This window comes from Ostrea edulis, chromosome 5, assembly GCF_947568905.1.
Source record: "Ostrea edulis chromosome 5, xbOstEdul1.1, whole genome shotgun sequence".
In the NCBI taxonomy this organism is placed as follows: domain Eukaryota; kingdom Metazoa; phylum Mollusca; class Bivalvia; order Ostreida; family Ostreidae; genus Ostrea; species Ostrea edulis.
Window position 1 is genome coordinate 58,711,826 of NC_079168.1, and position 25,857 is coordinate 58,737,682.

Genomic DNA, 25,857 nt, shown 5'->3' on the forward strand with positions numbered 1-25,857 from the left:
TTTCGAAACCATTTAGTGAAGAAAGGACTTTCTCCCGATTTCGAACCTCAGAGAGCAATATTCAATATTTTGCATCAACTTTGCCACATTTGACAATAAAAAAAATCATCAAATTTTACAATTAATTGCATCTTCACCTTTCATTGTAACTTTTAAGGGAAATAAGTGTTTTTCTTTTAATCAACTCTTCACCAATCGTGTTGTTATCGACTTTTGTTGAAAGTTTCAAATAAAATGAAGATGAATTTTGAATTATTATTCTATGATATGATAATAGAAGTATTGAAATGTTTTCTGTCAATTTCAATACGATGCTTTAACTAACCTCAAAGTGCATAGTTCATATCGCCACACAGGCTCGGTGAATATTATACTTCTCGGGTAAAACACTTTTTTATTTTTTACATTGAATTACAGAGTAACAAGCCTCCGAATATCAGGGCTTAAATATGAATCAAACTTATGCAGAGAGTAGCCTAACTTATCTCTATAACGTATTTCAATGATCAATTGTCCGCAGAAATCTTAACCTTGCCCATAACTTTTGAATAGATGGTAATTGGACTTTCATATTTCACATGGGTATTTGTGACAATACCTTTCTTTTTAGTACCCAAATTCTTAACCCACGCATTGAAGTTTGACCTACTTTTGAAAAACTTTAACCTAAGCCATAACTTTTGAATAGTTAAATATATGGCTTTCATATTTCACAAGTGTATTTCTTTTGACAAGATCTTTCTTTGGGTAACATTATTTTACTTCATGACCTTGGAGTTTAACCTACTTTTGAAAAACTTTAATCTTGACCATAACGTTTGAATGGTGATTGATAAGGCTTTCATATTTCATATGTGTATTCCTTTTGACAAGACCTTTCTTTTGGTACCAAAATGGTTGAACTGATGACCTTGGAGTTTGATCTACTTTTGAAAAACTTAAACAAATGCCATAACTATGAATGGTTAGTGATAAGGCTTTTAAATTTCACATGCTTTTTGACAAGACCTTTTCTTTATTACCAAGTTTTTTGTTCTCATGACTTTGACCTGGGAGTTTAACCTACTTTTGACAAAGTATCAGTATTTCACATGTGTACTCCTTGTGACAAGGCCTTTCTTTGGTACCATAATTACTTAGCTGCTACACGGAGCATCAGTGTTTCACGAACACATCTTTTGTTTCCCTTGTCGACACTAATGGTCAGATAAGTATTTCATAATTTGCCACGTGGAAAAGTCCTTTATCTTCAATCTGAGTTACGTGATTATCACATTGGACAGAACAGGACGCTTGTAGACTGTTATTTCAAATGTATTTTTGTAAAACACTGAATGGAAATTCGATTGATCTGGTTCTGAGGTGACAAAACTTCGACGAGCTTACTTTTGATCTAATAATACCACTTTTATATAGAATAATATATAGTGAAGAAGTAAAACTGAAATCAAAAGTAAGTTTGCCTATGAGCCTGAAATTTCCACTGTTGTAAGATTGATCCCTTGTTCGCTATCTTCACCTTTTCACAAAATACATCGAGCAACGCATAATAATAAACTGAACAGATTTGTTGGATGTTTTAATCAGAAAGTCACTGACGTTTTTGCAAAGTAAATACATGTGTTAGCGTTTATAGTCGGCGTAAATTGCGTTAAATAGCTGATCATGACTTGAACTTCAGATTTGGGAAGAATATATTAGAAATGTTTTTTGGAACTAATGATTCTTTTGGTTAAAATATAATCACTTCATATTTTCAATGCAGATTTTATTTATTGAAAAATAAACCCCAGAAGTCCTTTTGTATGAATGTCCAATAGCGTAATTTAATTTACAACTTCAGTATGCCTGTATCTATTGTCTTATCTATATTTTCAAATATTATGATAAAAATGTCTGAATTTCAACACACTACATTTCAAAAAGTTGTTGTTTTCGCGGTTTGTTGTGACACTTTTGAAAACAATTGTTGTATTTGATTCTTCGTTCACACCCATTTCCATGTGTCCTCTCGTAAACCATAGTGGCACCCACAAACAGTGAAATGATCAACTGTTTTGTTTATTTTTGGCCAAATGTACTTTTGTTGTGAGTGTCCGTAAAGAAAGGAATAGAGCAAACACCTCATACAGAGGCATAATGAAAGACGCGTCCGTCATGAAAAATAATGTGTTTTGAAGACAAAATCATTTCAATTTGTTACCGTTTGAATTTTTCCAGAACGAATTTTTTGAATTTTCCACCTTTCCAGACGCATTGAATGGCCTGACCATCATTGGTTTAGTTGTGGTAGGTTGTTTCTTCCCGCGGTAATTTTGGTCACTTGGCGGTAATATTGCCAGAACGTTCTGTTGCTCTTGCTGTGTGAGCACGGTCATTTCAAGTCTCTCTAAATTTTCCTGTAAGACGGCCAATGACGCCTGCTGAGAATTAAGCTGTTTCTGCTGTTGGACAAGCAGCTGATGCGCGCTCTCTTTCTCTGAACTCAATTTCATGATATTATCGCTTTGCTTTACCAGAAGGTCTTCCAATTTGACTTGTCCGTCCGCTAGCCTCTGGTGATCGGAAGCCAATTGTTCGATCATGTTCAGTTTTTTGTTAATCATGTGCTCTTGGCTCGTTATTTGTTTTTCTTGATCTTCGATCGTTTTTTTCAAGTCCTTTATTTGTTGGCTCTTTTCAGTCAAATCAATCTGCAGGTTTGACCTATCTTTTACTGACTTCCTTAACTGGTCGTTTTCGATTTGTAACTTTGTGACTCTTTCATGGAACCTGTTGTTTGTTTCTTTTAATTTTCCCATGGCGTTTTGCAAGTCTCTATATTTTCTCTGCATATCTACAAGTTCGTCGTCTTTGAAGCGTAGCTGCTGCAGTAGTTGGGCTTTCTCCTCCCTTTCGCGTATCAATGCGTCCTTAGCACTGTCCAGAGTTTTCATCACTTCAGATAACTGTTTCTCTAGTTCAGACTGTCTTTGTATTATTGTACTAAACTCCCTCTGGGAGGCCTTAGTATCTTTTGAAAGTGTGGAGAGGGACATTTTCACTCCGACAATGGCTAATTTTTCCTCACGCTCGCTGTATGATGTATGTAGAGGCGAGTTACCATCCCATGGCATAGAAATTTCCTGTGGATGAAAAACAATAAGTTCGAAAGGTGCACATGACAAAGTGATTTAAATTTAACGGTACTAATCTTTTCAAATGTACAAACTTTTTGTACCTTTGCAGCCTTTTCATTAGAATCTTCAGAATTCAATGTATCTGTGAATACAAATAACAAGAAAGTAAAAACAAGCTCATGAACGATCAATAAATTCAACAAGTGCATAGAAAAATATTCACTTAGTTTTGTTTTTGTACATTTACTGATTGAGTCCTCGTCTTCGGTTTCGGTTCTCAGGCTTTCAACAACGTGATTGTACCCACAATCCTTCAGGACTTCACAGAATTGGTTACATCCACCAGGGCATGTTTTAAGCACCCGTTGTATACACGTGTCGATCCGGTCTTTGTATGTCCCTTGTTGTAACACGTCGTCTTTATCTGAAGGTGTAAGCACGCATCGGTCTTCTAGGGTGTCACAAACAATTTGGAGGTTTATTTCTTCGTTCAGAGTTAGGAGGTACCTACCAAAGATCCGCACATCAATTGAGAGATTATGACAATTGGTCTTAAGCCAGTGCAAAAGAATCAAATGGTTTAATAGAATACTAGTAAATGATATTGTCGCAAAAGATGGTAACGAATATTAAGAACAAAACCGACGATAACTAAGCGAACATTACAAAAATACCTCAGAAAACTCCATTTACCATCGAGAAGAAAGGTCTGTTCTACGTCGGAATTGAATGTGACTTTTCTTTGGTCTATTGTTTCCATATTCTGTTAATAATGAGATGAAAATGTGTCAGGTCTTTACATTTGGCTACAAAACGACTGTATGGTAACAGATGGTTGCAGAACGACTAAATTTTATTTGATCCTCCAAGTAAAAAGCATTTCATATACCTTGGGGATTTATTTTTGAAAGACCTGTCACAGATATATCGATGGGAAAATAGTGAAAAAGCTGCTCGATTCTTTAAGATTTTTAACATGAGGCTCAGTAGAGGTTTGTTAAAGTCAAGAACATATCAGCCAATAACACAAGAAAAGCTTTCATGTCATCGATACTGCCTTACCTTTCACCAGAGAAATGTCCACTAGCACCACACCACCTCGGCTGGCTATATAAGCTGGGAGTGAGCGGGAATAGAGCAGAGACGGAGTTTGGCAGCACTCCACTTTGTCTAATGGCAATGATTTTGCATTTTATCGTCTTGACGCTACAATCTGAGATAGACGCTTTGTTGACAGGATTTAATTGTCCCAAGGGTGACGAGTTTGGCATATACAATGCTTCTCTTTGTTTACTCCTGCAAACCTTTTCCGACCAGAACCATGATTTGGCGTAATCAGAATTTGGACTGCTAAATAGTACATAGTCTATTGATAAATTTGAATCGTCGATGTTGTCTTTAGTCCCGTTTTATATTTGTAATTAGATGTGTGGTTTTTTTTAAAGTCCTGCGTAATGTACGTAATCACCGTGCTCTTCAAAATGACACAATATATGTACATCAGTAATACCACTACAATAAAATGACACAATATATGTACATCAGTAATACCACTACAATAAAATGACACAATATATGTACATCAGTAATACCACTACAATAAAATGACACAATATATGTACATCAGTAATACCACTACAATAAATGACACAATGTGTGTACATCAGTAATACCGCTACAACCATTTCATAGAACACACGTTACGTTCTCTTTAGCTTGGTATTTCATTTGAAAATATATGTCTTTTTAACCCTTTGGATATTTCCTGTCAAGGTTAATCCATGCTGTATTGCTATTTCAAGTATAATTCAGTGTCAGGCATGGGTATCCCAAAATATAAAGAAAAATCTGTTAATTCAGTTCATATAAATGTCAGTCGAAATAGCGTCAAATAGAATGTATAAAAACGTTCCATGAAAGGAAAGGGTCGCAATATTAGTCAACTTTAATCTATTCTTAACATCAGTATTAAATACACGTACATACCGGTATTGTATTTGTTAAGTGTTAAATACACGTACATACCGGTATTGTATTTGTTAAGTGTTAAATACACGTACATACCGGTATTGTATTTGTTAAGTGTTAAATACACGTACATACCGGTATTGTATTTGTTAAGTGTTAAATACACGTACATACTGGTATTGTATTTGTTAAGTGTTAAATACACGTACATACCGGTATTGTATTTGTTAAGTGTTAAATACACGTACATACCGGTATTGTATTTGTTAAGTGTTAAATACACGTACATACCGGTATTGTATTTGTTAAGTGTTAAATACACGTACATACCGGTATTGTATTTGTTAAAACTCTTAACATCAGTGTTAAATACACGTACATACCGGTATTGTATTTGTTAAAACTCCTTTTGGAGTTTACTGTCAATGTTACACGTGAATTCTGATATGGATCATAGACTACATGGGTATTGTATAATAACTAATATGAATATGGTAGACAATTTAAATAAGAGAATACATTCTATGCAAACTTTACAACAATAAGAATTGCGCATTTTATTTCCTAAGAATAGACATTTAATTTCGTAAACAAAAAATTGTTCACTTCCGTAGAAACATTTTCGAAGATATTTTTACCCTGGTATATGTTGTCCCCTGCTCACCGAGTCAAAAACCTAATATAGCAATGGTACATTGTATTTTACTCCGAGCTTCAAAGAAAATGTATTGGTTAAAACTGAACTCGGGTATGACTGACTTGAAGGGACATGAAATGCAACTGACTTCAGGCATTAAAACTATGAAAAAATCCTGCAAAATGTGGACACTTTTACAAATTTAAGGGACATGTATTTTGCGCTATGTAATTTTAAGTAAATCATTCATAAATGAAAACTTTGGAAATATTCGGAAATGAAAAAAGGTACTAGAAAAAAAAATCGAGAACATAAAACATCCGAACTGAAAATGATAAGGTAATATGTACATAAAAGTTGAGAATTAAAAAGAAAGTTTAAAAAAGGAAAAAGAAAATACTATAATAACAATCTGTGAACTTTTTATGTCTACCTGTAATAACAATCTGTGAATTTTTATGTCTACCTGTAATAACAATCTGTGAACTTTTTATGTCTACCTGTAATAAAAATCTGTGAACTTTATGTCTACCTGTAATAACAATCTGTGAACTTTTTATGTCTACCTGTAATAACAATCTGTGAACTTTTTATACCTACCTGTAATAACAATCTGTGAACTTTTATACCTACCTGTAATAACAATCTGTGAACTTTTTATACCTACCTGTAATAACAATCTGTGAACTTTTTATACCTACCTGTAATAACAATCTGTGAACTTTTTATGTCTACCTGTAATAACAATCTGTGAACTTTTTATGTCTACCTGTGATAACAATCTGTGAACTTTTATACCTACCTGTGATAACAATCTGTGAACTTTTTATACCTACCTGTAATAACAATCTGTGAACTTTTTATGTCTACCTGTGATAACAATCTGTGAACTTTTATACCTACCTGTAATAACAATCTGTGAACTTTTTATACCTACCTGTAATAACAATCTGTGAACTTTTTATGTCTACCTGTGATAACAATCTGTGAACTTTTATACCTACCTGTAATAACAATCTGTGAACTTTTTATACCTACCTGTAATAACAATCTGTAAACTTTTTATACCTACCTGTAATAACAATCTGTGAACTTTTTATGTCTACCTGTAATAACAATCTGTGAACTTTTTATACCTACCTGTAATAACAATCTGTGAACTTTTTATACCTACCTGTAATAACAATCTGTGAACTTTTTATACCTACCTGTAATAACAATCTGTGAACTTTTTATGTCTACCTGTGATAACAATCTGTGAACTTTTTATGTCTACCTGTAATAACAATCTGTGAACTTTTTATACCTACCTATAATAACAATCTGTGAACTTTTTATGTCTACCTGTGATAACAATCTGTGAACTTTTTATGTCTACCTGTAATAACAATCTGTGAACTTTTTATGTCTACTTATTTGGTTAGAACAATACAGTATACAGTCCATGGATTTGTGGTAACAACTTAGAGGTACTTGTCAAGTACTGAAGCAGAAAGCGATATTAGCCGTTTGCAAAGTCTTTCCTTGAGTTAATCCATGTAAGACGAAATCGTTTATGCGTCGTGCATTATTTTCAAATTGATATCATGCTCTGTCTTTGTTGTTTATGACAATGCTGTATGTTTTTGTTTTTGGCCGAATTCCATAAAACCTCAATTAGGATCTGCTTGATTTTCATCAATCATTCAAACAAAAAGTAGAACTAAAAATGGTAATTTATTGATTAACTGACGTATACCAGAACAAAAAATCTAGTCTAACTTAAAAAAAACCCCGGATGTAGAAATAAATATATATTGTTACACCCGGGTTGTTTTCAGTTCAATTGGAGGCAAAATGTCAAGTCCTTTTAGCGTTGCTGCCAACTCAGGATCCAAGGACGATATATACATTGCATAAGAAATAATTATGCAAATATGACACAAGGTATTACATGATAGATTTAAAATTCAACTAGAGAAAATCAAAGGCGGGCGACCATTTGACAATACTATATGATATTTTGTATGTAAACTTTTTCTTGCATTTTCTTAGCAAATTTATTCATATAAGATATATCTACATTTAATAGAATGTGTAATTCTGAGTAAAGTAGCCGTTTGGAAGTCCTTTTGATTGCTTGCTATCCTCTTTGGTTTACACAGGTTAGGTGTAAGAGTGTGTGTGTTGCTCACGGCCAAGTGATGATTACAAGGACATGGTCCACTGATGATATTACCTCATGTGTTCCGGTTCATAGAATATCATATCGAAAATTTTCTTTGCCCCCCCCCCCCCCCAATGCGACGTGTGAGGAAAAATATATGAATAAGAAATATAAAGTTAGGGAAAGGGGCGGGGGTGTCAATAATTTAGGCATCTACAAGCTTATATTTCAAAGAAAAAATTATGAAATATATAAGGTAATTGTATTATTTTTTTCTCTTTTCAAGAATCTGTTCACCGAGAGATTTTGTGAAAACGAAATGCATCTATGTTACAGATTTAGAAATTATCCATTAGTTTCAATGAAATTTTTATTCAGCAAATTATCATCAATTTCTTTACTGTTGTTAACTTTCTACATGTATTTATGATAAAACACATCAACGCTAGTATTGAAGCGAATCTCTCTCTCTCTCTCTCTCTCTGATAAATAACATCAAAAGGCCACATATGAAGTATTCAACATATCTTCTGAGATATATGAAATCAAAGGTTAAGAAAACGTTGACATGACGTTACGAAAACTGACGTTAATCGTTCTCAGATTCACTTATTCTACGTGAAATTCTGGAGATGTGGTGCTCCTGAAACTCTTCCGGACACGAGGTCAGACATGTCTGTGTAAATATTCTTGTCGCTCTCTAATGAGCCCGACTGGCATTATCTTTGGTGGTAGACTTGCACGGATTTGGTTGTGATTGCTGAGAACCCTGGAACTGTGTCGCCATCTGCATCAACGATACGTAGAACAACTCCAGGCAGTAGTGCTAAACATTGAAGTAGGGGAACCTTGTGTATTTATTTCAGTAGCAGAAAAGCAGTTTATTTTGTAGTGCCATTCTGTTTTATCACAGGCTCGTTTCTTTTAGAGGATTGGTTTTGTTTTGATTTCTTTATCGTTTTTATATATGTGTGTTTGGATGGCTGGTTTTTCGTTGTGTATGTCGGTTTGTTTCCTGTTTTCAATGTGTGTTTGGTTAGCTGGTTTAGATAGTCTTTGTTGGTTTGTTCATTGTTCTATGTATGTGTGTTTCGATGACTGTTTTGGGTTGTCTTTGTTGGTTTGTTCATTGTTTTATGTATGTGTGTTTCGATGACTGTTTTGGGTTGTCTTTGTTGGTTTATTCATTGTTTTATGTATGTGTGTTTGAATGACAGGTTTGAATTATCTTTGTTGGTTTAATAGTGTGTGTGTGTGTGTGATATGGGTTGTATTTGTCCTTTGGTTGATTGTTTTTATGTATTTATGTTTGGATGGCTACTTCGGATTGACTTTATTTTGTTGTTGTTGATTATTTTTATTTATGTTTATTGCTTGATAATTCTTTTTCATCATTTAAATTTCACACCTCGTTGAACTTTCTAGAAATTAATATATAATTCAAGATTGTCTTAAAGGGGCAGTGGCACGATTTGATCTGCAAATTTTCTAACACCCCCCTCCCCCCCCCCCATTTTCAATGTTTACAATATTTAACTAAAGGTATTTCTAATGGTCAACCAAAATTTGAATGTCAGTTGTTGGTTGAGTTAAAGTGAGATACAGTACTCACAATTCTTTGTTATGTAAACAAGGTTCGTGCCATTTTTTTGTTTATATACTAGTAAAAGTTTCGTTTAAAGCAGTTTTTCTATTTACATGTTAATTCTTAACACAATTAAATATTTTCTAGTGTTTGGCACATCTCCTTTTGTTTTAAACATGCTATTTTCAATTAAGCAATCTAATCTAAACAAAAACATAGCACGAACCTTGTTTAAATAACAAAGAATATTGCGAGTGCTGTATCTTACTTGTAACTCAACAACTGATATTCAAATTTTGGTTGATAAATAGAAATACTTTAATTAAGCATTGTAAACAATCAAAATGAAAAAATAAAATTTGAAAATTTTCAGTTCAAATCGAGTCCATGCCCCTTTAATAGAAAATATCATGTTTAAATCAAAATGAAATATGAGAAACACTCTAGACTGTTTAATTGTGTTCAGAATTAACTTTTAATTTGAAAATAAAATCTGTTTTAAACGGAACTTTTACTAGTATATTCATCCTATGTAAACACAAACATTGCACGAGTCTTGTTTAAGAATTGCGAGTTCTGTATCTCTCTTGTACCCCGACAACTGATATAAAAAATTAATTTGCTGACCATTAGAAATACCTTAGTTAAACATTGTAAACATTAAAAATGGAAATATAAAATTTAAAAAATTTCTGCTCAAACCGTGTCCATGCCTTTAAGGTCCTTGTTATGCCTTTATTACAATCGTTACTGGTATATAACCACTAAACCCTCCAACATTTTGTACGTTTACATATTTCCGTGTAAGTTTCAGCAAACAAGCAACACCTAGCAGATGGTATCTACTAATTTGTATTTGAACCAGAGAGACCCATATTATTAATCCCAGTTATAATCTACACTGTAATTTATACATCTATAAACGTCAGAACAACACAAACTGAGGGAATCAACGATTGGATGGATTGAGATTTAAATTTCAAACAATACTGACATTTTATTAAATGTTTTATTTAATATCAATATACGATACAACATGATAAAGAACCTTCGTGACAATGATCACTGTAGTTGTCTTTGAAATAACCTTCAAGCTCCTATGCCTTCAATTTATTCAACACGGTTCCAAAAATGATACTTTGTGATCTTGGAGACGTGCAAATGGGAGATACAAGAATTTAAACAGGTCAATGAGAAGCAATGGTTTTTAAAAATGTCAATGGTTGTAAAATCCATTTTGCTGCCCCGAGTTTATAGTTGAAGCTTAAAATGATATGTATATATAGAGGCAGTTTTTTTTTTCGTAATTCGCACTCATTCATAAACAAACACAAGATATTGATTACTTGTTGTCGTTTGTTACGTTTGTTTGGCCTTTCTTTAAATCAAAATCTCAAAATGACCATCCTTTTTCTTGCGCTTTTCCACCTCGAGGAGGAGGTGGCGTGAACTTGACGTTGGCGTGGTGTGAACGATTCACGACTCCACTCATCCAAGGCATGGAGCGCGGTGGGGAGACAACTCTTGTGCTTCTATGACGGGATGTCCCATAGATGGACCCCCGATTAGTGACAGGGGCTATCTGCTCTAAAATTCGAAGACGTGCTTCCAGACGCTCTAGGCGCTCCTCGTCCATTTTCTGGATTACCTCCAGGTGATCTATCTTATATCTCTGTTTCTCCCTTTCTTCTCGGAGCTCTGTAATTTGAATCTGGTGACGATTTCTTTCGCTAACACCTTCATCGTGAAGCACTTCAAGTTTTAAAATCTGTACTTTCTGTTTTTCATTCTCATCCTCGATTGCCCTGATCTTTTCGAGTTGTTCGTTCAACTCCTGGTCCTTCTCTATCAGTTCTTGCTGTTGATGCTCCAATTTTCGCTTCAATTCGTTCAGTTCCTCGGCTTTCCTATCCAGCTCTGCCTTAGTCTCAGTCTCGCAGACTCCACTATCACGAAGTTTTTTGTTCTCAAGTTGAAGTTGAATGATCTGTTTTTGGAAAGTGTTCAGTTTTTCAATGAGGGCTCGATTAGTTTTTCGCAGCCTCTCATTGTCTGCTTTTACTCTTTGCAGTTCATCCCATGATGGATTACCAGAAGATTGGTTTGTAGTGTGAACGATTTTTTGAAAGAGGTCAGCAATAGTCGGTGCAATCCGCACTAATTCAGTTTCTAGAGTTTTCATATCTACACCAGAGTCGTTCACGGCGACGTTTGCCATGGCTGCTGCTGCAGCCTGCACGGATGCAGCGGCCTGCAGGGGATCAGGAGCAGACGGCATATTGGATACATTAGTATCAGCGCGTGAAACGAAGGACGAATTCCTGCTTCTGTTGTCCACATTGTTCTGTGTCATGGGAGGAACTTTTAATGGATCTTCATTCAAACTCTGTACAAGAAAATTAGATTTTAACATCCTAATTAACATTTAAGGTTTTCTTGTGTATTTTGTTTTGTTTGACGGTATAAAAGTGTGCTTGGTTTTATCATACCTGATGCGGAGTACCTTCATCTGCAGTTGGATCTGTAAACATAACGATGATATTGATAGATTAAGGACAGTGAATTTTAATTAATTACCGTTTCGTTTAAATGATATTTATAATAGCTTACCTTCTTGAACTGGCTTTGGCATTTCAGCAATTTCCATTTTCTCGTTAATTTCCTCAAATCTTCCAGAAGACTCTTTACTAAGAATCTGGCAGAATTTTTCATATCCCCTATCACCCGTTTCCAATAGAATATTCAGAAACTTCTCTGCCTTCAATAGTTTGGTGTTCGGCTTTACATTGACAATGTCCTTTTTGTTGTCCTCCGTAAGTATCCCAGCTTCTATCATTTGCTCCGTTATTTCCAGAACTGGGAGTTCCTGTTTTAGAAACATCCAGTTCCGCCACAGCTTTCTCTCGTTTTCCGGTTTCATTTTTAGCTCTTATATGTCACCATACTTAATTTCCTCTTCTTAATCTTCATGGCGCTGATGTGATTTCTGCGACTTCTGAAATTCAAAATGGCCTCCAGAATTCAAACCCTAAATTGCATACTATTGTTCCGGGGGGTTTAAATTATATCTCCCGTATAATTCATGTGATCAAAGTTGTTCAGGGCGATGAGTTGCTGTGGCGCACATAATGGTAATGATGTCATAAAGGTCGAAGAATGGGGTCAAATTTAATTAAAAAATCAAAGAAATTCAATCGTTTAAATATCGCTGCCCGGCATTGTTAGGTGTTGATATTATTTTATAATTATTATTCAGAAGATACAGAATCTCTATTTCTGGCAGTAGGGGATAAACATACACATACTGTTCAGTTAACGATAGTTTGTTGCCAATTAAATGGCTAGCATAATCAAGGATACGCGAATTTCCCATGCACCTTTTTCTCTAATCATAAGAACCTTGGTGTTGTTTTGTTCGTGAACATAGTGTGCTATGCTATGAAGCGGATTTGAAAAAATTTGCACATTGTATATTTTAACCGAGATGCATTTATTGTGATTATTGTCAACTATACATGTCTGCATATTTTAACGATATCTGTGAATTTCAGTTGTGTCTTTACTTTTATTATTATCGTGTTTTTCTTTTGTTTGTTATTTGTTTTGGTTGTTTTTGTTTGAATTTTTGTTTTGTTTTGTTTTAAAATACATGTATATAGATTTATCATTTTATATCATATGTGTGGATAAATACTCAAATATTCCAGTAAGATAGCCCCAAAGAGGGCCGAACCTCAAACTAATTGCAAAAGAAAGTTTCTTTGTGTTCAAGTTGTTTTGAAAAAATAAATCGGACCAAATATAAGGCCAACTTGGAAATTTTGTGTAATGTTGGTATCAAAATTTGAATAACTCTGGAATCAAGATAACTGGTATAATAAATCATGTCATTTGTATAATTTTATTTCAAAATCCATATTCTGGCCATAAATTTTAGTAAGAATATACAATTTTGGTTAAAAAAAGAAGAAGATAGAATTAATGTAACAGATACAATTTCTGTACGTATATATGCCTCTACCGAGGAGCGATCCCGGTACCTGACACAGCAGCCAGTGCTCTACAATTGGAGCTAAATTTGCATTAGCTAACTAGCCAGAGCTAGTAGGAAGCTAGGTCATATATATAGGAGTTATGAGATTGATCACTGTTCGTTATCTTCACCTTTCATCTCACACTACCACATTGTCCTACTTCAGAGTGAAACGCGGAACTCGGGGTGATCACTTCTATCCGCCAGAGATTATCTAGGTACGCGGGCACAATAAGGCAGGTCAGGAAAACTTTTTGCTGGCTGCGATAAATTCTGAGGAAAAAATGTGACGTCATAATTGAAATAATTATATCACTATATCATATAAATCACAATATAATATAAAATGTTCAGTAGCCTTGGGGCTGTTGCACCAAAACGATATCCGTTATTGGTTGCAAAATTTTGCAAAAATAATTCTAAAGTGCTTAGCTGTCTATCTGTTCGTCCATTTGGAGTAATTCAACAAAAGAAATGCATTACGGTCACAAATACATGGCGATTATTCATGCTAAGTCTGATGTAAACATGCAGACATAGAGTATTTCCGGTAGGTAAAACATGTAGACGTACAGTACTTCCGGTAGGTAAAACATGTAGACGTACAGTACTTCCGGTAGGTATCGTGCCCAGTATGCGCTTTATTTTTTCATCAAATCAAGCGAACTTTGCTTAAAAATCTATGAAAAATATGAATTTTTTTTATGTGTCTTTATTACGCATATATCTAACGAATCCTGTAAGAGACGTTCTGTTGCACTTAGTTTGAACTGTGTAAAATGTAGGCAAAGGACAACCCCAATATAAAATTATGTGACATGAAAAAATATTCAAAGCAAACCTTAATGTTTTGGGTAATTTCGGCTCCTATGAGCCTAACCCTTTGTTTTTTCCCTATATATTTGCTTTGATTTTGTTTCTGTAATCATCCTTATTTACTGTAGATTCACCCCCCCCCCCCATTATTGCAGAATAACGGTAAGGTGTAACTGTTTACAATTAGTTTATATGTACATGTTTTTATAAAAGATTTTAAATAGATGGACTGCATAAGTCAAAATGATACTCAAGCATCTTATGGTTAAGTACCTTATGGTTACTCTATTGATAACCAATATGTGCAGCGTAAAGTATTTCATTTCATCCCAAATTAAAGGAATGGGTCGGCAATTCCAGTTCATTCTTGACTAATGGATATCTTAATTGACCTTATTTCTATAATGTATGTATGTCTTGTCTCCTGATCACTTTTAGCAGAGATGCAAAACTGAACATTCTAACAAGTTACAGATCACTCTTAACATTGAAACATTGATTTTAGACATGGAAAAGCCTCTGGAAATTTGATAATCCTCTCCTGAAAGAACCAAAATATATTGAATTAATAAACAATTATATAAATCAAATCAAAATACAATATGCCTTGCCAATTTACGATAGTGCCTCTCTAATGGACATGGCAGCTTCTGAAATACAACTACTAATGAACAACTATTTCTAGAGACACTGTTGATGGAAATTAGAGCAATACGTCATAACTTACCAAAATAATAGTTTCTCCTGTATATCAAGCAGCCATCCTGTTCAGCTTCTTTTAGCTTTGAAGGGAATATAGACAAAAAGATGAAATGTGAAGATAACTAACGGTGATCATTCTCATAAATCCCATAAACTAAATTAAGAGTAAGGCAAACACGGATCCATGGAGACACCTGAGGTGGTATCAGGTGTCTAGGAGGATTAAGCATCCTCTGTTGATCGGTCACACCTGCCGTGAGCCCTCTATCCTGATAAGTGGACTAATCCTTATTCAAAATCAGTGTGTAAAGAACGGCCTAACAATTGGTATGACTTACATCGAACTGCATTCGTCTTAATGGCAGGTTGTATTCGCAATTAAGATCCTTATAGCGACCATAGAATTTGCAAAATGCTGTCTTTAAACGAGACAATATGGACAATCGACGATGAAGAAGCTGACGGCAGCCCATTTGTCATAAAGTTGAGTTGCTATTGATATCTATGTTCAATAAAATATCATAATATGAAGCAGGTGTGGAAGACTTATTTCGAGTTCACTGGGATAAATTATTAATAATTGTTAAGGCCGTTCTTTACATACGGATTAATCCGTTTACTTCATCAAGATATAGAGCTCATGTGACTGGTCAACAGGGGATGCATAGTTCCCTAGACGCCTTATCTTACCACTGGTGTGTCAAGGGTCCGTGTTTGCCCTACTTTTAATTTTGTATTCTTTATAGGATTTTTGAAATTGATCTCTATTCATTACTTTTACTTTTTTTGTGTGCATGGGATCATAAGACTGGGATAATATTGAGAACATCTATGTAAATTCATAATCCAAGATTACCGAAATTTAACTTTGAGATAAAAAAGGATGGTCGTTAGGCGTTTTTGAGGGTTTTTTTTCCCGACGAATTTTGCGTAGATTCGAATTTTCTTAGTTCATCGGACCGCTCGCTGCTCTCGCTTTCATAATTTCCATCTACATCTAAATAACGAGTCTATGATATACGGATACACCCTGTACCCACTCCAGTCACTCAATAGAAAACTGAGCAGAAATCTATCACAGAAGAGCTAATAGCATTGGTATGCGTCAAGCGACATTGACATCGGAATGTGACGCTAAATGTTTTAGGTGTTCGGATTTTACATTCTGGATTCATGAATCCGGATTGTTGAGTTCTCTCTTGTTTTGCTGTAGTCAAACAACGCACGGATTGGCAATATCATACTAAAGGTGGTTTCTTTTCATTTTGGAAAAATCTTCCAAGAGCCGGCAAGTGAGAAAGTTTCACGGTTTACTTTCGGAAGGTCGGTGGTCTCTTCCCAGGGTTCTCTCTTCCACCAATAAACAAACTGGGCGCCACCAGATAACTGAAAAATTGTTGAGTGTGGCGGAATACAGCTAAACAATCAATCAATCCCAAGAAAAAACCCGATATCATACTCGGTGAAAGCAAACTTTTTTCAATCACCCTAGATACAAGCGATACCAAGATGTTTGATAGTATATGATTTTTGAAACGAGGAACAATCTATCTGGAAATATTTTACAGTTACTGAATGACATAGCCGGGACATTTTTTCTCTTTTAAAATCAAGGTTGAAATCATAACCTGATATTAAAACCAATAATCCTGCTGTGTGGTGGTACGAAAAGACTCAGATTCGAGTAATCAGGGGCCCGTGTTACAAAACAACTTACGACAAAGTCGCAAGTCTTAAATTGTATTATACAGTTATTACTTTAAATGAATGAATTAAAACTTTTCTGAAGCTTGATTTTCAATATTTTCTTTAAAAATATTTTGCATTTGGAGTGAATGATTTACAATAAAGTTGAAAATTCCAGTATGTAAAGTTTGTCGTAAGTTCTTTTGTAAAACGCGCCCCAGATTTTTTTGTTTTACCCTGTAAATTATGTCTCTATCGAGTCCTGTTTCATATCAAAACTCGCAGCTCGCTAGAGTTCTTAGTCAGTATCAAAAATATGTGTACGATCGAATATTTTAAATTCAAATTCAGTTGGCTAACTCTGTGTCGTTGTTTGCAACTACCCGATGAATCACATTTCAAAACAGGATATGCATTTTCCACATGCCGGTGTTATAGAGCCAGACTCCCCCCCATACCCCATAGTGAGACTTCCCCCCGGAAGTCTGGCTCTAGAGTGAGCCTTCCCCCCTGCGGAAGTCTGGCTCTAGAGTGAGCCTTCCCCCCGGTAGTCTCGCTCTAGAGTGAGCCTCCCCCCAGCAGACGTGCTATAGAATAAATTTTACCCCCAGGGGGAAGACTCACTCTTGAGCCATAACACCCTCTTGAGGTCTCGCTCTAGAGGGACACCCCCGCTTTCATCCCCTCCTATGCAAACTATGAAATAAAATTTAGTTTATCGGACAGGGAATTACTTACCTATCTACCTCTCTACCTACCTACCTATACTTATCTACCAACCTACCTACCTACTTTTTAAAAAAAAGTTTTATTTTTGTATTTTCAACACATTTATACATACAAACATTCAAAATGTAATCTACACTCGCTCATTCACCTTTGCAATTACTCTGTGCACCTTCTGTATCAACAGTGAATTGTATATATGATATATACATGATAATATATATATATACACACACATAAATATATATACACACATAAACATACATATATACACACATACACATTCAAAGATAAAGGTAATTATTTTATTTTTCATATAAATGTATTATGATTTTCAATAAACTACTTGTCCATTATTTTATCATACAATGCCCATTTACCAAGCATTTTGGATTTGCTATGAAATACATTTTGACAATATTTTTTCTAAATTTCTATAGTATTTAAACAAATTAATTGCATCCGACATTTTGGGTTTTGAGCCCTGTGATCTGTAGTAATAACCGTGCTTTTTTGCTAACAAAAGAAGAAAATTTTCCAAACATCTTCCATCAATATTGCCTAGTAACACACTTCTTTTTGTGATTTTATAACCTTTGACAAATGCATTGTACCATTTCACAAAATCTCTCCAGAAGGCAGATACATACACCCAGTCATAAAAAATATGAGTGATTGTTTCTCTTTCACTTTTGCAAAATGAACACAAGTCATTATCTACAAGTTTAAGTTTGCGAAGGAAAGAGTTTGTAGCTACAGTGTATATAACACACAAGAATACGGTATTGAAAATAAATTAATTTTTTTCTTTTGTGCATAAAGATGCATTCATATAATCAACAATTCATGATGTACTTTGCATTGTTTTTAAAATCAGCAATTTGTCTTTTCAATTTTCAATCCCAAGGTGTAATAACTTGCATTCCCAAAGAAGAAAAAGATAGACGCTATATAAAAAATTGGCGACCAATATCATTATTAATGTTGATTACAAAATTGGTTTTAGTGCCATAGCAAATCGTTTAAAGAAAGTACTAACAAGTATCATAGGTGACTCTCAGAAGTGTTTTATAAAGGGACGGTTTATTGGCGAAAGCACTCGTTTTTTGTATGATTTTATTGACTATCTAAAAAAGGAAAATCAGCCAGGATTGTTATTATTATTAGATTTTGAAAAAGCGTTTGATTCATTGGAATGGGATTTTATTGTAAAGGCACTCAGGTCCTTCAATTTTGGGGAATCTATTGTAAAATGGTTTCTTACTCTATACACCTCTAGTACCAGTTATATAATTAACAATGGAAACTTATATAAATTCTTCAGTCTTGAACGAGGCTGTAGACAAGGAGATCAATTGGCACAATATATCTTTATTATTACAGTAGAATTGTTGGCAAAAACACTTAAAGAAAATCGAAATATTAAGGGTGTAACTGTGGCTGGAAAATAAAATAAATTAGGCCAGTATGCGGACGACTCTTTTTTAACGTTAGATTGCAGTGAAAAAATCGCTTAGAGAATCTATGAGAGTTATTGATATGTTTAGAATGATTTCTGGACTACGTTTAAATATTTCAAAATCACAAGCAATTTGGTTGGGGAGCAAATCAGGTTCGGCGGAAACTTTGTGTAATGATCTGAAAATAAAATGGGGAAATAGCAATTTTAAGCTCCTCGAAATAGTATTTACAAAACATCTGGAAGACATGACTTTATGTAAATATCAATCTAAAATCAATGCCATTAAATATTGCTAGGTTTGTGGACTAAACGGGATTTAACTCCAATAGGTAAAATCACAATTATCAAAACTTTAGCACTCCCAAAGCTCATACACTTATTTTCACCATTGCCTGACCCACCTAAACAAGTACTGGAAGAGTTGAATAAAATATTTTTTCAATTTATTTGAGGATACAAGGTAGAAAAGTTGAAAAGAAATACAATTGTGGGTAATTATGATGAAGGGGGACTAAATATGGTACATTTGGCATCTTATATTAAGCTGAAATCGGTCAAAAGGTACCTTGCTGATAATGAGGGTATATGGCAACATATGTTGCATAGTATTTTAAATCTTAGAAATGTGGATTTCATTTTTCACCTATCCAAAGAAAAACTTAATGAATTTGTAAATCATATTGACAATGTGTTTTGGAAAGATGTGTTTAAAGCTCTATCAAGAGTTAAAGAAAGCTCTCTTTCTGTTACAGATCATTTTGATTTAGATATAAGAAACTTTGTTGATGTTAAATAATGGGATTTTAATTCAAATTGGATTGACAGAGGCTTTAAGACCTTGAATGACTTAGTTTTGCAGAATGAAACATTCAAATACTTTACTGATGTAAAAGATGTGATTGGTACAAAGAACTTTTTGAGCTATTATTGTCTTATTTCAAAAGTACCCTACCTACCAACTTACCTACCTCTCTACCTGAAGTTGTACACGTTTAAAAGCATAACCGATATTTGTACGCAGATGAGAAGAAACATAAATTGGAAATTTCCTCATTTCATTTTTCAAACTTCTAAAACTAACCACGGCATAGGTATTGTGTGGGTCAAAGTTCAAGGTCTATGGGTCAAACAAAATGGCTTATCAATTCCAATGTGTTTTATTCACCGTTTTCTTCTCTTGAGTTTGATGAACGGCTTAAGCAAAATCATTTAATGCCCTGCTGAAAAGGTCCTGGTATCTAAACAATCTCTATAAAGTGATAGTAGTTTACCAGGAATAAATGGAGGGGGAAGTCCTGCTATGGGGGGAAGTCTGACTCTACAACTAGTGATAGAGTAGGTCTCCCCACGGGGAAGTCTGGCTTTAGAGTGAGACTTCCCCGGGGGTTCTCCTGCTCTAGAGTGAGCATTCCCTCAGGGGGAAGGCTCACTCTAGAGCCAGGCTTCCGGGGGGGGGGGGGGGGGGGGAGTCTCATTATAGGGGAAGGCTTACTCTACAACACCGGCATGAAGCATTGCAGATCATACCCTCATGTAATTTCAAAACTGAAAACTGTTTCTGTTTATCATTTCTGTCAAAATTCCCAATCGTTATGATAGACGTACTATATTTATGAAGATTCATAAGTGCATTGTTCACATGTGCAATAATGTTTATCATTACAATTTGCAAACGTATCAAAGGCAAAGACATTAGAAATTAAATATTTTGAAATAATTGGCATTCTTTAAATAGGTTCCCCCCACATCCAAAATAAAACTCCTCTACTAAAAATAAGCTTTAATATCAATTACATTTCCTGTCTTCATATAATTTCTTCAATATTGATGAAAGCAAGATAAGTAATGAGTAAATGAAATCAACAAACATGAACAATCTACAAATTTTGGTAATTTCATTTTATAAACGTAAAATTCGTCGAAGAAAAAACTCGTAAAAACATCAAAAAGGTCAATATGACTTATGACATGAACAATTTTCCATTCATTTGTATATATAGAAATTTCAAAATTTAAGATATCGACCAGATTACCATTCATTGTATGAAATGACCAGTCATAGGATGATGCCAATATTTGATATACGATGTTTAATTTGCAAATATGGCACAGTTTCTGAATTCTCACGTTATTTCGCTGTTGTATAGCTGACCAAGGAGTCGTTTGGTCGTTCTGAATTTGGGGTCTCGAGTTTTGATGCCTTTATTTTTATTGACAGGAGCTTCCTCTATCTGCTTCAATCTCTCCTCCAGCCGTCTGAGACGTTCATCGCCCTGTCTCTGCTTTAACTCCAGTTGACGAATCTGTTCTTGTTGTTTAAGCCTATCGTCCTTCAATGTGGCAATTTCTTCTTGTTGCCGCTCGTTTTCTTGCTGACCCTCTTCATGAAGAATCTCCAGTTTTGTAATTTGTCGCTTTTGACGAATGATGTCTTTTTCGATTTCCTTTATTTTCATGAGCTGAATGTTAAGCTCCATCTCTTTTTCTTCCAATGCGTTTTTCTGTTCCTCCAATCTCCGTTCCATTTCTTGTAATTCTCTCGCCTTGCGTCCAAGTTCTTCTTTTGCTTCTTTCGCTCCCTCGCCATTTTCCCTCAGATTCTTATTCTCCAGTTGTAATTGAATGATCTTCTGTTGGAAGTTGTTCAACTTTTCAATCAAAGCTCGATTTGTTTTGCGCAATCTTTCATTTTCATCTTTGACCTTGCGAATTTCTTCCTCGCTGACCGGGATATTAGAAGACGTTGTTTTTGATATCTTCTGGAAGAGTTCAGCTATGGTTGGTGCTATGCGGACAAGTTCTTGCTCTAGAATATTCATGTCGACTGAGAGATTTTTTTCGTTTAATCGTCTGTCATCGGAAGATGCTGCTGATGGTGGTTGTTCATCCGCCACGTCTGGAGATTGCGGTTGGTTTGGGAATCTAGCTACTGAATTCACCTCTCCTGTGCTCGGTTGGCGAACCATTCCTCGAGCTCCACTGTTACTGGGAGGTCTCCGAGAAGAGGCACTCGGTGGTGTACTTCCCGAAGTCTGGGACCTCCAAGCTTGTCTCGCTGATCGTTTTCTCTCTCCGGTTTCGCCATCTCTACTGATATCCGTGCTTCCGCTCTGCAGTAATGAGATGTTACGTTATATAAACTAGACATTAATTTTAAAAAATAATATTGCATATTTCAACAACTAATTTCAAACTGCATGAAAGTCGACATATTTAAGAAAAACTAGATATGTATTTCATCTAAAAGAAAGATTATCTTACTGATGCTGTGGAGGGTCTTTGGGAGCCACGAGTATCTGGTCTGTAGTCACAAGCAGCAGCGGAGGCTACAATCAAAGAAAAGCTCAAAATTTATTAAATGTCAAAGAAAAGCTCAATAACTATCAAATGCCAAAAAGAAGCTCAATATTTATCAAATATCATTTGATGCCAACATTTCTATGGTCCTCTTTAAAAGGAAATATTATTGTAACGTTGTCATATGAGAAAACCATTGTTCTAGAACCAGCGATTAAATGTATTAAACACGAGTAGCTTTTATTATCTTGTGATTGTCTTTGTTACTTGACCTGAATATTATTAAAATCACATGACCTGGATTGCAGAGGTTAGACCAAGGGAACGTTATAGAAGAACGTGCGATTTAAAAAAAATGTATAAAAGATAGCTTTGCTGACGTCAACCATCGGAGGGAATATCAAGTACTAGTATGTCAAAGGAATCTAAAGTATCTTTTTGATAAATTCATAAAATTCATTTTATGCGGAATGTCGTCTAAAAAGTTGTTGACATTTGTCTTGATACTTGGAAAAGATTATTGTATTTTATAAGCATTCAGCAGAGGAACATTGGCGTGAAATGATTGCAATATCTTACCATCGTCTACCAATGGATGGACAACCATAACGTTGCTGGTAGGAAGGTTGAGTTTCTCCATCAGAGAAGTGTATCTGTTGTCAGTACTCATGTCGTTTAGAACCGTGGTAAACATCTCATATCCCCGCTCTCCCGTCTGTATCAGCACATTCAGGAACTTCTCGGCCTTCATCTGACGCGTGCTGGGCTGTACCATCATAATGTCCCTCTTATTTTGCGCATTAAAAATGCCTGCCTCCATCATGGCATCGATAAAGTCTTCCACATATATTTCATTCTTCAAGTACTGCCAATTTTTCCACAAAATTCGTTCATCCATATTTGACGATTTTTTCTACTTTTCAGTGTGGTGATTCAGTAACTAGATTCTTAACATGTTCTTCCTCTCTAATATTGTCCAATACTGCTAGATTTTGAGCAGCTGATCAGGTGATATCCTCCGGGTAGGATGAACAATAGAAGGACTTGGCAACAAGTATGGTACTTACAAAAGATCACAATGCATTTTTCACCAATGAGACACTGCCAATTTGCATATTGGAACATTATTGGCTATCATTTGATCTAAATATTGTTAATTAAAATTCAAGATGACAATGAATAGATAAGAGTATTCTTTGTTGGCACGACGCTATCTTTTTGGTTTAAAGCTCTTCCTGCGGACCTCTGGATTTTATGCACAATGGCAATGTGGATGTCTTCATTGTTGGTACAGGTGCAGTGGTTTGTAAGCAATGCTAAAACACATCGGAGGTAAAGAGCACGCATCTTGAAGGAAAACCATTGTAATTTTTCCATTTGATTGTAGGTCACGTGATGTTGACGAGAAGTTATTGGTATTATCCTTTAGTCTTTTAGTTTACTAAACAAAATGTTAACAATAGATGGGATCACTGCACTTCCTGAACTGATTATCTTTCCACAAATTTGATTTCGTATAATGAATTTATCATTGCTTGTTTGTTTGCATCCCACGCGAGAATTGGTCATCCTATGGAGATAACACCAGCTGTACAGGCCACTCATTTTGACCTATGCATGTCGGTCAAGACAGTACCAGTCAGGCCACAGTCTCTAGTCAGGGTTCTTGATCGTCCTAACATTTACCGTGACATGGTATCTGCTGTTTTCAAGGTCATATCCGAAAAACCCCTGGCTCTCACTTCAAACACCACGCACTTGACGTAAAGAACAGATAAATGCCGGGTGCATAGCGTAAAAAAAAACCCAGTCAAATACTGGGCACTTGGCGTAAAGAACAGTCGAATGCCGGACGCTTGGCGTAAGGAACAGTCACATACCGGGCGCTTGGCGTAAACAACAGTCAAATACCGGGCACTTGGAGGAACAGTCAAATGCCAGGGGCTTGGAGGAACAGTCAAATGCCAGGCGCTTCAGTCTTGGCGGAAGAACAGTCAAATACCAGGCGCTTGGCGGAAGAACAGTTAAATGCCGGATGCTTGGCGTAAACAAGTCAAATGCCGGACGCTTGGAGAAACAGTCAAATGCCGGGAGCTTGGCGTAAGGAACAGTTAAGGTGTATGCTCCTGTATGGCTATAGTAAAGCAGGATTTCGAAAAATTATTTGCCACTGGCGACAAATCCACCCAAAGCCATCCACTTTTCTCCAGACCTACCCAATACAATCACTAGACGCCATAATTTGATTTTGGTCTTTAACACTATATCTTCCTATTATTTTCATTTTGCAATAAAAACGTCTCCATATGAGTGAAATATTCTCGAGCGAGACGTTAAGCAAGATACAATCAATCAATCATTCTTTAAAAAGACTTTTCTATGATCTATACATGTACGGTGTATTTTCTATGATCTATACATGTACGATGTATTTTCTATGATCTATACATGTACGGTGTATTTTCTATGATCTATACATGTACGGTGTATTTTCTATGATCTATACATGTACGGTGTATTTTCTATGATCTATACATGTACGGTGTAATTTTCTATGATCTATACATGTACGGTGTATTTTCTATGATCTATACATGTACGATGTATTTTTAAATGCATGTAAGAAGCACTTAACTTTGATCCAAATGTTAAGATTTCTTCCTTGTATCTTACAAAACGTACAACTCATTCACTTGATAAACTAAATAATTGATTAATTTAATAAAAAGTTCAGAACAGTTTTCTTTGAATCTAGTTGTTATTCTACAATAGATGTAGAATAGATGTAGATAATTGAAGATCATATATCCCCTGCGATTTCATAAACCGAAGCGATATATTTCATCAACTGTAATGTTTGTCTACATGAAGTTCCGTTGAATTACGTATTAATCCAAGATGTTCGTCACAATATTTTTAAAAACAACTTTATCAAATTCTCATTGACAGAAATGATTTTGATAGGGTCATTAAAGGACTGTTTAGCAGCTGAACAAATAAAAGGTGTAAGTTTAATGCCGGCCTTGGCGACTAAATGCCACAGTTTGAGATAACATTCCAAAATAAATGCATTTATCAAAGTCACATCCGATGTGTAACCGTGCATCCTGTGTTCTGCATTTCCACTTTTTAAATAATATAGAAAAGTCTAAATATTGATGAATGGATTTCAGTCTTCTTCGTATATATTTATTACAGTTGAGAATTTGCCTTAGATACGAAATAAACAACACCTGAACAGAGTGGATTTGTTGATCAACATAGAGCCTCTGTGTAAATTGAATATCTCGCAAGCCACCACTTTCATCATTATCTGTGGTCATTGCTGTTAAGAGGCTGTCCATTGAAAATCAGACAAGGTGCGTCACTTCAAATTGTTGAGATCTACGTTTATCAATTTTAAATCATAAAATCAAATAAGGCGCCAAAAATAATACTACTGTTTCGTATAAGGGCTGGAATACCAGCATCTTATGAAATTATCATAAAGGGCAAGTTACTCTTGTCGCTAAATAGAACCGATAAATTCCTGATAAAGAAAAATCGTACTATTACATGTACTAGTATTCTGAATACATGGTAAGCGAGTGAAAGTGAATAAAGGTCTTGGTGGGATCTAACGTAATGCAACATTTCTGTTGCAGTCGATATGGACAGTCTCCTCAGTGTTTTATAAATAC

General features: G+C 35.1%; 3 protein-coding genes across 3 annotated transcripts; all 3 read right to left on the reverse strand.

Moving 5' to 3' along the window:
- Positions 1–1,558: 1,558 nt before the first annotated feature.
- On the reverse strand, positions 1,559–4,268 carry LOC125650647 (interaptin-like). The gene is made up of 5 exons (XM_056164945.1): positions 4,182–4,268; positions 3,813–3,882; positions 3,343–3,626; positions 3,221–3,261; positions 1,559–3,125 (listed from the first exon to the last, which is right to left on the reverse strand). The coding sequence occupies exon 5, from the start codon at positions 3,114–3,116 to the stop codon at positions 2,187–2,189; it is 930 nt and encodes a 309-aa protein (XP_056020920.1). The 5' UTR covers positions 3,117–3,125; positions 3,221–3,261; positions 3,343–3,626; positions 3,813–3,882; positions 4,182–4,268; the 3' UTR covers positions 1,559–2,186.
- A 6,177-nt stretch (positions 4,269–10,445) lies between these two features.
- On the reverse strand, positions 10,446–12,521 carry LOC125652732 (uncharacterized). The gene is made up of 3 exons (XM_048882115.2): positions 12,066–12,521; positions 11,945–11,976; positions 10,446–11,841 (listed from the first exon to the last, which is right to left on the reverse strand). The coding sequence occupies exons 1-3, from the start codon at positions 12,373–12,375 to the stop codon at positions 10,849–10,851; spliced, it is 1,335 nt and encodes a 444-aa protein (XP_048738072.2). The 5' UTR covers positions 12,376–12,521; the 3' UTR covers positions 10,446–10,848.
- Positions 12,522–20,645: 8,124 nt separating this feature from the next.
- LOC125652363 (golgin subfamily A member 6-like protein 22) lies at positions 20,646–24,172 on the reverse strand. The gene is made up of 3 exons (XM_048881509.2): positions 22,757–24,172; positions 22,142–22,206; positions 20,646–21,990 (listed from the first exon to the last, which is right to left on the reverse strand). Exons 1-3 carry the CDS (start codon positions 23,073–23,075, stop codon positions 21,004–21,006), a joined length of 1,371 nt encoding a protein of 456 aa, XP_048737466.1. The 5' UTR covers positions 23,076–24,172; the 3' UTR covers positions 20,646–21,003.
- Positions 24,173–25,857: the final 1,685 nt, after the last annotated feature.

What these genes read in the sequence shown, in the direction of transcription:
- LOC125652363 (XM_048881509.2), bottom strand. Translation starts at nt 23,075, where the DNA reads ATGGATGAACGAATTTTGTGGAAAAATTGGCAGTACTTGAAGAATGAA. An exon ending in CCATCCATTGGTAGACGATG is followed by an intron (nt 22,207 to 22,756) that starts GTAAGATATTGC and finishes CTTTGATTGTAG; the next exon opens with CCTCCGCTGCTGCTTGTGAC. An exon ending in AAAGACCCTCCACAGCATCA is followed by an intron (nt 21,991 to 22,141) that starts GTAAGATAATCT and finishes TCATTACTGCAG; the next exon opens with AGCGGAAGCACGGATATCAG.
- LOC125650647 (XM_056164945.1), bottom strand. Translation starts at nt 3,116, where the DNA reads ATGCCATGGGATGGTAACTCGCCTCTACATACATCATACAGCGAGCGT.
- LOC125652732 (XM_048882115.2), bottom strand. Translation starts at nt 12,375, where the DNA reads ATGAAACCGGAAAACGAGAGAAAGCTGTGGCGGAACTGGATGTTTCTA. An exon ending in GCCAAAGCCAGTTCAAGAAG is followed by an intron (nt 11,977 to 12,065) that starts GTAAGCTATTAT and finishes TTATGTTTACAG; the next exon opens with ATCCAACTGCAGATGAAGGT. An exon ending in ATGAAGGTACTCCGCATCAG is followed by an intron (nt 11,842 to 11,944) that starts GTATGATAAAAC and finishes TTTCTTGTACAG; the next exon opens with AGTTTGAATGAAGATCCATT.